Source organism: Pteropus alecto, unplaced genomic scaffold (genome assembly GCF_000325575.1).
Source record: "Pteropus alecto unplaced genomic scaffold, ASM32557v1 scaffold98, whole genome shotgun sequence".
Taxonomy (NCBI): domain Eukaryota; kingdom Metazoa; phylum Chordata; class Mammalia; order Chiroptera; family Pteropodidae; genus Pteropus; species Pteropus alecto.
The window spans coordinates 2,680,468-2,693,793 of record NW_006443570.1 but is presented as its reverse complement, the minus strand read 5'-3'; the positions used below and the strand labels follow the sequence as shown (position 1 = coordinate 2,693,793).

Below are 13,326 nucleotides of genomic sequence, written 5' to 3'. Positions count from 1 at the left end.
CATAAACTTACACTGTAAAAATAGGTCAGAGCATCCTGGGAGTAAAGTGAATGGGTCGCTTTTGCTTAAAGCCCTCCTTATTCATGAATACCCTTAAAGATCATTTTGATCTAAATAACAAGCTAAGCTCTTCTGCAAATGGCAAAAAGTACAATATAGCATGTATTTTAAAGATTTAAGTAAAAGCTTGAGTTAGCTTAAAATAACAAAATTTTACTGTTTAGTGATTAGAGGTTATCAATTACATTTTGGAACTTGGAATAAACTGAGTTAAAAATTACATCAGACAGTAAGTTATGTACATTTAGTAAATATTGTTTTTTTAAAAACATTTATGTAAAATATATATAACATAACATTTACCATTTTAACCATTTTTAAGTGTACAGTTCAATGGCATTAAATATTCATATTGTGAAACCATCTCCAAAACTTTTTCATCTTCCCAAACTGAAACTCTGTACCCATTAAACAATAATGCCTCATTCTCCTTCTTCTAACTCCTGGCAACCACCACTCTAACTTTTTTTTCTCTATGAATTTGACTGTTTTAGGTACTTTATGAGTGAAATCATATAGCATTTGCCCTTTCGTGACTGGCTTATTTCACATAGCATAATGTCTTCGAGGCTCGTTTGTGTTGTATCATGTGTCAGAAATCTCTTCCTTTTGAATGCTGAATAATATTCCATCGTATGTGTATGACACATTTTGTATATCTTGAGACTAAATCTCTCATCTTCTTTAATACTCCCAAATAAACATACCTCAATTCCTAAAACAATAAATTTATCTAGTGCAACAAACCATTCTTGCATTGCTGAAATGTAGCTGCTTTTCCTCTTATCCACTATAGAGTACTTTATGTGGAGTTTCATAATAGAAAGATCCTGTTTCTGCCAAGTCATCACTAATCCCTGAGCAATTTGCATAAATATAATATTACACATAAGGGGAGGGGCACAGGTGAGAAACTTAATGATCCTAGTTTGATTTCAGTAACCTTTTACTATAAAAGACATTAATGAGATAATTGGCAAAACAGGGATACAGTCTGTATATTAGATAAGAGTATATCAATGTTCAGTTCCTCATTTTGATTACTGTACTATGGTTATGTATGAGAACATCTTTGTTTTTAGAAAACACATGCTAAAGTCTTAAGGGGTAAAAAGCATCACATCTCCAACTTACCTCAAATGGTTCAGAAAAAAAGAAAATGATAATGCAAATGAGGTAAAGGTTAACATTTTGGGGAACTCAAGGAGTGAAGTAAAAATACAAACAAATGGCTTAGTATCAGCCACATACATCTAATTGGGTCATCCTGTACTTTGCAAGCTAATTCCTATATCCAAGCCTTGAACCATAATACAATTAACATGCAGAAACACAAAAGCTTCAGGAAACAAAGTGATTGTTAAAAAATAATTTTAGATAGTTTTCATAAAATTTAACCTGATTTCTTAAGATTATTTTCTAATGTTTTCTTCTAGGATAAAGTTACTACCCCTATTTCCCTCAAGACAGCCCTAATCTAGATAGACATAGAGATGACTTTAGAGCTATTAATCAACTTCATAATATCAAGCTGAGCCTAGAGGGAGCTCATATACACAATATATATAGAAAATACACACAGGCAGTGTGTCTAACATGTATCTTATTAATAGTCTTATCACTACCATGATATCGAGGCAACAGAGGGGCTGCTACTGTCTCAGAAAATTTGGGGCCAAACAAGGGCTGAAGTCTCCCTCTGGCAGAACTAAAATAAAACATCTAATTTCTCCTCAGAATATTTTTCATTTTTGTTTCTCCAGGCAATGGGATATTAAGCTCGGCAGTATTAAAATAGCAAATGGCAATTATGGAGAGACAAGCAAATCACAGAAGAGATGAAGTCTATAGATGGGCAACAACCAATTACTAATGGACTGTATGTTCAAAGCTTATAAATTCTCAGAAATAAACAATATTACAAATGATGGTTAGCTTGCGAGGCAAGCCTTAGCGGGGGAAAAAAATCCTAAACTACAATACCATATACTAGGCAAAAAAAATGTGAGCCTCAAATCTTGTAGTATACCTGAATCAAAGACTCTTTGTCTCTGTCCACAAAGGGGAAACACTCTCTCAGATCTGTCCAGTTAATCACTGCTTACTCCTTAAGTCACTTCCTTGGAAGCATCTTCTAAACTCTCCAAAGTTGGCTGTAAAGTCCTGCATGTGAGCTTGCTGTAATGCCGTAGGCAAACTGCCATTATATCTCTATACTTATTATTTTCATGCCTGTTTTCTCTATTACTTAGCGAGCTTATTGAGGATAGCGACTCTTGTTTATTTCTATATCCAACATAATGCCTGGTACACTGCAAGCACTCAGTAAATGTTTGCTCCTATATTGAGGTTTAAGGAAATTCCAACTGCAATATTCTGGAAAAGGCAAAACTATGATGACAAAAAGATTAGTGGTAGCCAGGGTTGAGAGGGAAGAGAAATGAACAGGAAGAGCACAGAGGATTTTTTAGGGTAGTAAAAATACTCTGTATGATTTTGTAATGATGAATATATGTCACTATCCATTTGTCTAAAGCCCACAGAATCTGAAATAATAAGAATGAACCCTAACATAAACTACAGATTTTGGATGATTATTTGTCAATTAATGTAGGTTCATCTTTGGTTTTAAAAAAAAAAAAGCACCATTCTAGTGAGTGATATTGATAATGGTAGAGCATATGCATGTATGAGGGCAGGAGGAATATTTCTGTACCTTCCTCTCAACTTCACTGTAAACCTAAAATTGTCCTACAAAAAGAAAGTCTTTTTAAAAAATAAGGAAAGTTGAAGAAATACAAAGTTGAACAATAAGGCCTGTGCTATTAAAGCTTGGCATTTTAGCATCTGGCTAATACAAAATAAAATACATTTTTTAAATTCTCTCACCAAAGAAAATATATAAATTGTAATAGCAAACACAAATGGAAATGAATCATGCATATGTTATACAGAAAAAATAGCTTTAAAATGTCTATAAAAGTTATATATATATTGTTAAAAATTAACATAAAGCAAATTGCACTGACTTACTTTTCTTGGTATTTAATAAACACTTTACATTTATCAACTCTTCTGATCCTTATGATAACCCAAAGAGGCAGGTACTGAAATCCTCAATTTACTGCTAGTAAATGACAGAATCCAGATAGTCAGATTTCAGGGTCCATGTTCTTAACCATCATGCTTTTAAAAGGACGACACACACACACATCTACTCACCTATATCCTTCCAGAATTCCTGGTAATTAAACTGAATGAAAAGCTACTAGAAATCATCAACATTATAAGCTTCTCAAATGAAACATGAGATCACATGTGTGCAGAGAAGTTAACAGAGCAGGAGTACCTTTAGAAAGCCTTGCTTGCCATGTTGGCCCTTAGATGGCATCTGAGAACCTGGATTTTGGAAGAGTTCCCACTACTCCCTCAATGAACTTCCCTGGTAGACATTTTACTTATGTCGTCACAACCTGTTGCTGGAGGAATTAAGTGCATTCTGTGTGACTCCACTGAGAAAGGATCGGTGCCTGGTTTCTATTTTGCCCCACGCACCTTTTCCCTTTGCTAACTTTGCTTTGTATCCTTTCCCTGTAATATATCACAGCCGTGAGTATGACTACATGCTGAGTCCTGTGAGTTCTCCTAGTGAATAAATTACCAAACCTAGAGGTGGTCTTTGGGACCTCCAACACAGGATGATTGTCTATTAAAAAAATTAAAAAAAAATTAAAAACCCCAGCCAATTCATTCTTTCCATATAGGTTCAGAAAGTTCATCTCTTACCAGCTCACATATATATTATATATGACATGTCAATTATGTCCCAACATGTCCAATAGCAGAATAATGAAAAAAATTTTAATTCTTATAATAATAATCCTCATTCTGAAACTGCAATTTATTTTATAGCTAAAAGGCCATGTGTGGGCTCAAGCAGTCTTATCCTTCATGTCATTTTTATAGTTATCAATATCATCCTCAGAAGAAATCTCTGAGGAACAAGTCACTTTATAGTAGCTCTTGGAAAAACACACAAGACTCTTTGTCTTTCAAACACTGACATTCATTTTTCAAGGGGTACTCCTAAATAAATGCATACGGCTCTGCTCTGAAAGAGAGTACTGTTAATCCTGCTAGCTGAATTTCACATTATGCAAACAGTGAATTCCAGCTTGCTACAGCATTAATAATAAACTTTGTTTCAAAAGGGAAGGAAGAGAATCAGTAAGTAAGTTAAAGTTAAGAGGAAACAAGAACACTTGCTTAATTCATTGGTCATTTGGCTGTGGCCTTGCGTTTACAAGGAAACAGTATGGTCCTAACAACATAATTGTTCTCCTTGCACATTAATATGTGTTGAATTGAATGATGTAATATATAACTTAAAATTTAACCAAACCAATTGTTGTATATTAAACTGTATTTTAACAGAACACCTACATAGTCTCAACATCTCTTCCAAGATATTTATCAACAACAAAGAAAAATAATTTCACAGTAGAGAAACAGAAGAAAGACACTATCTTAACTAGGTGATCAAAGTTAACATCAGCAATAATAAGCATATCGACATTATGTGCCTCTTGTTATGACACATGGAGAAGGGCACACCACCAATTTTGTCAAAATGCATAATTGGAATTTAATCACACACACACACACACACACACACAAAACCAGACAAAGCCAGATTGAGGGAGATTCTATAAAATAACTGACCAGTACTCTTCAAAAATATCAGGATTTTGAAGGACATAGAAATACAAAGGAACTGTCCCAGATTAAAGGAAACTAAGAAGGCATGACAATTTAATGAAACATGTTAATCCTGGATTGGATCGTAGGCCAAAAAAAGATATTACCAGGACAAGTTAGGAATTTGAATAGGTCTGTACATTAGTTAATGCTACTGTATCAATGTTAATTTCCTGATTTTGAAAACTGTACTGTTTAAGTATATAAAACATTAATTCTGGGGTAAGGGTATTCTCAAAATTCTTTGTATTATTGTTGTAACTTTTGTAAATAAGACATTATTTCCAAGTGAAGAGTTAAAATAAGAACATCTAAAAGATACAGAAAAGTTTAATGAAAAGTAACCTTTCCTTCTTTTCCTATCTTCCAATTACCCAGTTTCCCTTTCCTGAGGCACCTGTTGTTTCTAGTTATGTTATTTACTTCAAACAAAATTTAAACTTTTTAAAGAAAATTGCACATTCAATAAATTCACAATTATTTACAAATTATGAATTTACATAATACCCCAGATTGAATTTATTTATTTAAAAATTTTTTCTTTAAAAAAAAAAAAAAAATTTTTTTTTTTGGTGACATTGGTTAATGAAATCCAGTGTTTCAAGGTGTACAATTTAACAGTAGGCGCATATATATTGCATTGTGTGTTCCCCTCCCACAGTTACATTTCTTTCTGTCACATGTTTGACCCCTTTTAGCCCTACCTACCTCCTCACTGAATTTCTTATTATTTATACTCATCTATTGTTCTCTGTTTAGTGTAATGTTAAAGATATCAAGAAAGTCTCTTTTCTATTTGTCTTCAATGGTTTAAATAAAATCTATGTTTTATATACTTAAATGCATTCATAAGTAGTATGTTTTATGGTGTCAAATCATTTCCGTCTTTTCCGGGATATTGATTTCACTCTGTCTCCAGTTTAGGAAGGGACTTGTTCCCACTGGTAAGTTCAGAATCAACTGTTCAGAACTCAAGCTCATTTCCTCACAGAAATCATATGTATGGTAGTTAGGTTCCCTGCTGAGCTTAGAAAGCAGTCAAATTAGGCTATAATGTACACAAGGGTCAGTTCCAATATTACACATATAAATGAGAACCAAATTCTCATCTATAAAAATGTTGCTGTGGAGAAAATACCTCTAGTATTCCAACTTGAGAAGTCAGGCACATATAATCCTTTTTCAATCTCCACCTTTTCCAACCTCTCAATTCATGGCTATTCTTTTCCACAACCTAGAAAAAGAGCCAGATACTCCTAACTTTTCTTCCCACTCGCAAACCCTTACATGATAGTGTGCTAAGCTAAGTGGCAAAGGTAGTGCTAGCATAGAGTCATATAACTCTTCACTGTAACCAATGCCGAAGAGTGAGGAAGACAGGCAGAACTGAGAACGGATTTGTACCTGGGTGTGTGTATATATGGTAAATTGTAGTAGTGTTCACATATATTCACATATGCTGTCTCATATAATTCCCACTCCATCGATGTTAGGCTTGGACATGGTATTTGCTTTAGGCAATGAAATTTAAGTGAACGTGATGAATGCCACATCTGAGCAGGAGCTTTAAAATCACTTAGGTAATCTGACTTGGTCTCCTGTGCACCTGCCCTTAGCCTCACACTTTTAGTCTTCCAGGAATAAGAAGCTAAGTGCAACAAACCCAAAATTGACCCACTGCCTATAAGAGAGGCACAGCCAACCCAAAGCCTCATGTAATGGTAAGACAAAAAGCCAGATTTAGAAGCTGTTTGTGGTAGTAAAATCTGGTTGATAAAAGAATTCTTCTTCATCCAATATCCCCCCAATACTATCTGTCTGGCAACTACAGACCTTATGGCTCATCGACAGCTACTAGAGTGACATCGAAAATAGAGTCTAAATCAAAACCATAATGAGATATCACCTCACACCTGTTAGAATGGTTATTATCAAAAAGACGAGAAACAAGTGTTGGCGAGGATGTACAGAAAAGAGATCACTTGTGCACTGTTGGTGGGAATATAAATTGGTGCAGCCACAATGGAAAACAGTACGAAGGCTCCTCAAAAATTAAAAATAGAACTACCATATTATCCAGCAATTCTACTTCCAAGTGTGTACCCGAAGGAAACAAAAACACTAACTTGAAAGATATCTGCATCCCCATGACCACTGCAGCATTATTTATAATAGTTAAGACATGGAAGTAACTTAAGTATTCGTCAATGGATAAATGGATTAAAAAAAATAATAATGAGGTACAATGTACTATAATGAAATATTATTTAGCCATAAAAAGATGAAACTCTTGCTTTTTGTGACAATATGGATGGACCTTGAGGGTATTATACTATGTGAGATAAGTCAGACAAAGACAAATACTGTATGACCTCACCTATATGTGAAACCTAAAAAACAACAACAAACAAAACAAAAAAAACAAATTCATAGATACAGAGAACAGATTGGTGGTTGCTAGTGGTAGAGGGTGGGAGTGTGCAAAACGGGTGAAGGAGATCAAAAGGAGCAAACTTCCAGTTATAAAATTAGTAAGTCATGGAGATGTAATGTATGGCATGGTGACTACAGTTAATAATACTGTATTATATATTTGAAAGTTGCTGAAAGAGTAATCTTAAAAGTTCTCATCACAAGAAAAATTTTTTTTATCTATATGGTGATGGATAATTAGATTTGTTGTGATCATTTCAATATACACAAATATTGAATCAGTATGCTGTATACTTGAAACTAATTTGTTATATGTCGATTATATTTCAAAAAAGAAAAAAGAAAAAGAAACAATGACTAAAACTAGAAAGGGCAGAGGTAGGCAATGTTGTAGTCTAAAGAATTACAAAAAATGTTTTCTGTTACCCTCATCTCTTGCCTGGATTTCTTTAATAGCCTTATTGCTCTCTACTCCTATCTCCCAATCTGGTTGGCACACAGTACTGAGACTAATCCTTTAAAAATATAAACTGGATAATGTTACTCTGCTGTCAGATCATGAGGGGTCTTGTAAGCCATAGGAAGGAATTTGAGTTTCACGGCAAAAACAGAAAAACATAAACCATAACATGGTGTGATCAGTTACCAAAGAGCCATTAATTTCCCTAAATCTCAGTGAGTCTTAAGGTAAAACTACATTAGTACAAAATAATGCTTAAAATTCAAAATAATGGCATTATTAAAAAAAAACACTAAAGTATGTCTTACTATGCTCAGTTTATAATAATAGTGAAGAACATAAACTATTTTAAAAAATGCTTCCCTGTAATGCTAAAATTTCGCTAAAATTTGACGGATACTCAAGATATTACTCAATATATCCAGGACACATTCGTTAATAGCTCTTGGTAGTCTAAGGTGTATTGCTATTATTTCAACTATACTCAACTAGCATGTACATGTGCATTACTTCCATGGGAAAATCCATTCCAAGTTGATTTCAGTTATGTTTTTTCTTGTATCTCCAATGTGTAAGGTACTATATAAAGATTTACAGGATATAGTCCCTGCTTACGATCCTGCAATATAGTGGAGGACAGAGACATATAAATACTTAGGAATGCCAGGAATATTCTTCTTTACCAGCAGCAATAGGGCAGAGATTATTTTCCACCCTGAAGAGAGAGTGGGCTGGTTATGGGCTAGACTACAGTAGCAGCTAAGAGCAAGAAGTAGATGCCTCTGAGCACAATTACTTGTTAACCTCTAACATTTACAAAAGAGAATGTAACTTTCTTTCTGGGTCATGATATGCCACACAAGAGAACAAAGAGTGGTGTGATTAAGTGATTACAAATAATGGACACTGAAAATAACTCCTCTGATGCCTGTTACTTCCTCAGTGATTCCTAAGTCAGATGTATGTAAACCGGGAGCTGTATCTTTTATGTCACGGGTGATCTCAAATATAGTTTCTACATATGAAATAGAAGAATAGTAAAATCATATGTGTAATATAGGAAAAGAGTTTCAAATAACTTTTGCTTTTTTATCTTTAAAATAAAGGTCTGTAACTCTTTTATACAGCACCTCAGTATTCGTAATATTTTGTTGGAAATATAAGCAGGGGAAGTGATAGATTCAAATCACTCTTCAAAAAAATCATAACTATAATAAAATACAATATACTACCTCTTCATATTACATACAGGAACAGGGCGAAGGGAAAATGAGTAAACAAAATCATATATAGGTACAAAGTGGGTAAGAAAATTTTTACTAAGGAAAACATTCAACATCTTGATTCCTATCTAGAAAATATGAAGATTGTTTAACAAAAGAATCGATAAATTTACAAATTCAGATAATCCAGATCCTATATATGAAAATTAGCAATAAGTCTACAAAATTTTGAATAGACAAATATGATATATACACACACACAAAAACATAAAACTAGCATTCAGGCTTACCGTAATAAGAGTTCTTTGGGAAGTTTTTTATTAATTACGGCTTCATCACTATTTGAGAACATCTGCAAAAACAAAATCAGTGTGTTAAGTATTACTTAAAATTTTATTATGTTCAACTCAACAGTTTAGAGTAATACTCCTAGGAGAGAGGTGAATAAGTACAGTGGGTATTATAAGCCAAAGTCATATTTTCAGAGACTCTGAAAAACATTTTTGAGACATTAATTTGCTCCCTATCTTTAGAGAAAACAAATAGCATTCAGAAGGATAATACTATGTGCCATGTAACTCTTTTTAAGTGTTTTTCATGTATTTATGTACCGAGCCCTAATCTTCACTTTGCATATAAGGAAAGTGAATTACAAAAGATTTACTTGCTTAAAATCATGCCACTACAGTGACCATTTAAAAATGCCATTAAGGTAAAGTGCTTCCCCAAATCTAACTCACGTTTACTTGTTCAAGGAGGTTCTCAGAAACCTGGAATAGGGACATTCTCTTCCAAGTTTTATATATCATGCAGAAAACCAATAATGCTTCATAACCACCATCTGCATTCTTGATATGATCATTTAACAAATTAATCAAAATTAAATGGAGCCACCATTTCTTCCACAAAGGATATGACTCTAAGCTTCTCTAGTAAGCTACATTAAAAAAAAAAAAAAAAAAAACCAAAAACCTACATCCAATAAAAAGCACAGTAAAAATGGCAAATACACGTGTCATTGATGCTGAGAGAAATATGTTCAGTCCCTACTATTAAGTAGTACAGAGATGCCTCTTGACTTCATCCAATAAACATTTACGGAATACCTTGTCAATATTGGGCACTCTTCTAGGCAATGACATACAAAAAAAAAAAGATGCTACCTTCGTACTTAAGGATCTCTTGCTTTACAATGAAGAACACACAAATAGCAAAGACTTTACTAATTATTAGAGAAAAAAAAACAAGAGGTATATGACAGCAAAAGATGAAACAATTACCTCTGCCCACAGGTGATATCTAAACTGGGTCTTAAAGGAAACAATGGGGAGATAAGATGTATAAAGCCATGAAGTCATACAGAAGGTCCTGGCATTTCATGATTCAAAGTACATGAGTAATGGAGGGGAACATGAAGGGATAGGGACGTAGTGGACATAATGTACTTTCCCTTTAATCTCAGACATCTAAAGAATAATTATAATTAATAATTATATTTATTATATTTCCATTTACCTTTCGGCTAAATGGAAAGCCCTGTGAGGGCAGGGACCATGCCTTTCATGTTTGCCATCATATTACCAGGACTGAATATAGGGCCTGATACATGGTAGAAACTCAGTAAATCTAATGAGTGAACTGTTAAATGGATGCTAGGGTTAGGTCATGAAGGAAACTTGTATTCCGAGCTAGAAATCTGAAAAAATTTCTGTAGAGAAGAGAAACCTAAAGAAAGTAAGGTCTGGACTGGAGCAAGAAGATATGCTTAAGAATATGCTGAAATTGTAGTTTAAGTAAAAGATGATGCAGGTCTCTGTAAGACAACAGGGGTTAGTTGAAATGAAAAAAAAGAAACTGGAGAAAAGGATTTTTAAAGAAGCAAAAAAACCTGGTGATAGAAGTTGATTCAACTACCAAGTTTCAGTGCAGCAAACAGACTTTTATAATAGAAGTAGTGCTATTCCCTGACAATTACATGTTTTAGGAAATTATATGACACCGAAGAATAATCTGCTTCCCTATAATATCTACCCATTGGTGACAAATTATTAAAAAATAATATTCCTCTTCTATAAGATAGTCTTTCAAAATGAAGCCATCACATTTTTTCCTAAACAAACAAGTTCTTCTCAAATGACCATTATAATTATTATTTGCTAGGTACACTTATAGGAAAGAATGCATCAACAATCAAGGATGGATAATGATATAAATAATGTCCTGCAAAGGTAGCTAAACTATCAAAAATTGAGACCTGGCAGACTTTTCTAAGTTAGATAGCACAGAACATATATCTTAAGCTTGAGATCTTTGGTAACAGAAAAAAAAAGAAGCTTGTAAGTACAAAATAATATCACTATGTTCAACTCAAATCCACAAAAAGTAAAACAATCATTTTTATTTTCGAACTGCTAAGCTCTTTATCTTGTAAACTCAAAGTATTTCATTAAATGATATCTCAGCTAGTAATGCATTTTGCTCACTTGAATACACAGTAATAAAATATAAATATAAACCTGCTATATATTATTCACATGGCTTCTACAACTCTAGATATAAAAAGGAACAAAACTCACACCCAGCAGCTGACTTTTTTCCTTGCTTTAGTCTACATAAACTGAATGCTGTTGTCTCTGTGGGAACATCAAAGTATATAAAGGGAAAAAGGAATACAAAGTATCCTGGGAGGATTTGGGAAACATCCGGCATACAGGAAATCTGTCCAGGTTTACATTTCCCTCATCCTCCTTCTGCACATATGTATCTTACTCCAAGTTTGCAAAGCAGGATCAGTGGTTCAAACTGTGTTCACCTGACTAGCAGCATCAGCAGAATCTTGTTAGAAATGCAAACTCTTGAGTTATACCCCAGATCTACAGAATCAGCAACTGGGAATGGGGAGGAGGTAGAGGGAAAGAAGGGAAATCTATATTTTAACAAGCCCTCTAAGTGATACTGATGCTTCTGAAAGTTTGAGAACCAATGGAACAGATAAAATAGATGGAGGCTCTCAGGACCCAAGAAATTACAGTTATAACAGATAATCAGAATATTTTATTATTTGAAGTGACACAGTAATGTAGTTTAGAAAATAATCCTAGAGGTAGACACAAAATAATTTTAGATGTTTTCTAGGAAACCCAAATGGCTTCTGCTCCAGTTTATGGTATTTGTAAAATAAATGTTTCACAAAAGCAACAGAATACACGTTTTAGATACTTTACTATTTCAGATGAATCCAAACTCTAGGTTTCTCATGCAACATACAAAGAGTGCCAAAACCAATTAGATCAAGACTATAATGAATTAGAACAAATTTGTGAAGGATTTAAGCCATAATCATTGTAGAGGAAGTGACTATTCAAACATTTGACATTCTTAGGTAATCTGGTTTTATATTAACAAGGGGATATATTATTATGTATTTTTATAATCTATCCACAAACAATTACAAGGATGTGGTCAGGGGAAAAAACATAAGAGCAACTAGATTTTTCACTATTATTTGTTTCAAGGTAGGACCTTATTCCCTAAAAAAGCAAACAGACATGGCAACAGTCCTGTCTTTAAGAATAAGACATTCTTAAATTTAAAAAATCACTTAAATAAGTAATTTGGTTTGTTACATATTAGCATTTATTGTTGCTTTTTATAACATTGTAATGTTTTCTTCTATAATTGCATAGCTGAAAAATACAACTTTGAAACCACTTGTTACAAACTGTAATCATATCATCTAATAGAGTTCCTGAATTGTAATCAGTTTTGGCTATTAATTTAACCATCTGATTACTTTTTTAATCTTACTTTGGCACATGTTGGGGATTAGTTCACTAACATAATTTAAATGTTTAGTACACAAATAAGACCCAGGAAACCTATTCAAGAAGCTTCAAGTCCAGGATAGGAAATGACATATGTTGAACAAAGGAAATAGGAAAATACTTGCTCAACAGTGACTTCTGCTAATAATTTAATTAAGACTATAGTTACCAACTCCAAAAAAAAAAAAAAAAAAAGAGGAAATGAAATTAAAAGATCTGACCTGTCTTCTTTAAGCTCTATAGAAGAAACAGAAAATTTAATAGGTATTTTGGCAGAGAATACTAGCTATCCTCCAATATCCTTTCTCCTTTTCTAGAGTAACAGAATTCCCAATTTTTAACTAGTACATGGCTGTGTGAAAAGACAATCTTTTTTTAATGGATCATGCTTTTGATGTTGTGTATATGAACTCTGCCTAACCAAAGGTCTTAAAGATTGTTTACTGTTTTATTATAGAAGTTTTATAGTTCTAGTTCCTATATTTAGGTCTATGATCCATTTTAAGTTAATATTTGTAGATGGTGTGACATGAGGACCCAAGTTTATCTTTTTCCATATAGATATCCA

At 33.4% G+C, this 13,326-nt stretch overlaps 1 protein-coding gene across 4 annotated transcripts in view; it reads right to left on the bottom strand.

The window, feature by feature from the left end:
* FBXL20 (F-box and leucine rich repeat protein 20) overlaps positions 1–13,326 on the bottom strand; it is a 78,024-nt gene that overhangs the window by 27,905 nt on the left and 36,793 nt on the right. For all 4 annotated transcript variants that reach the window (XM_006924713.3, XM_025041692.1, XM_015599297.2 and 1 more), the window contains exon 2: positions 9,225–9,286. In XM_006924713.3, coding sequence (XP_006924775.2) covers positions 9,225–9,286 — 62 coding nt within the window. The remainder of the gene's footprint in view (positions 1–9,224; positions 9,287–13,326) is intronic.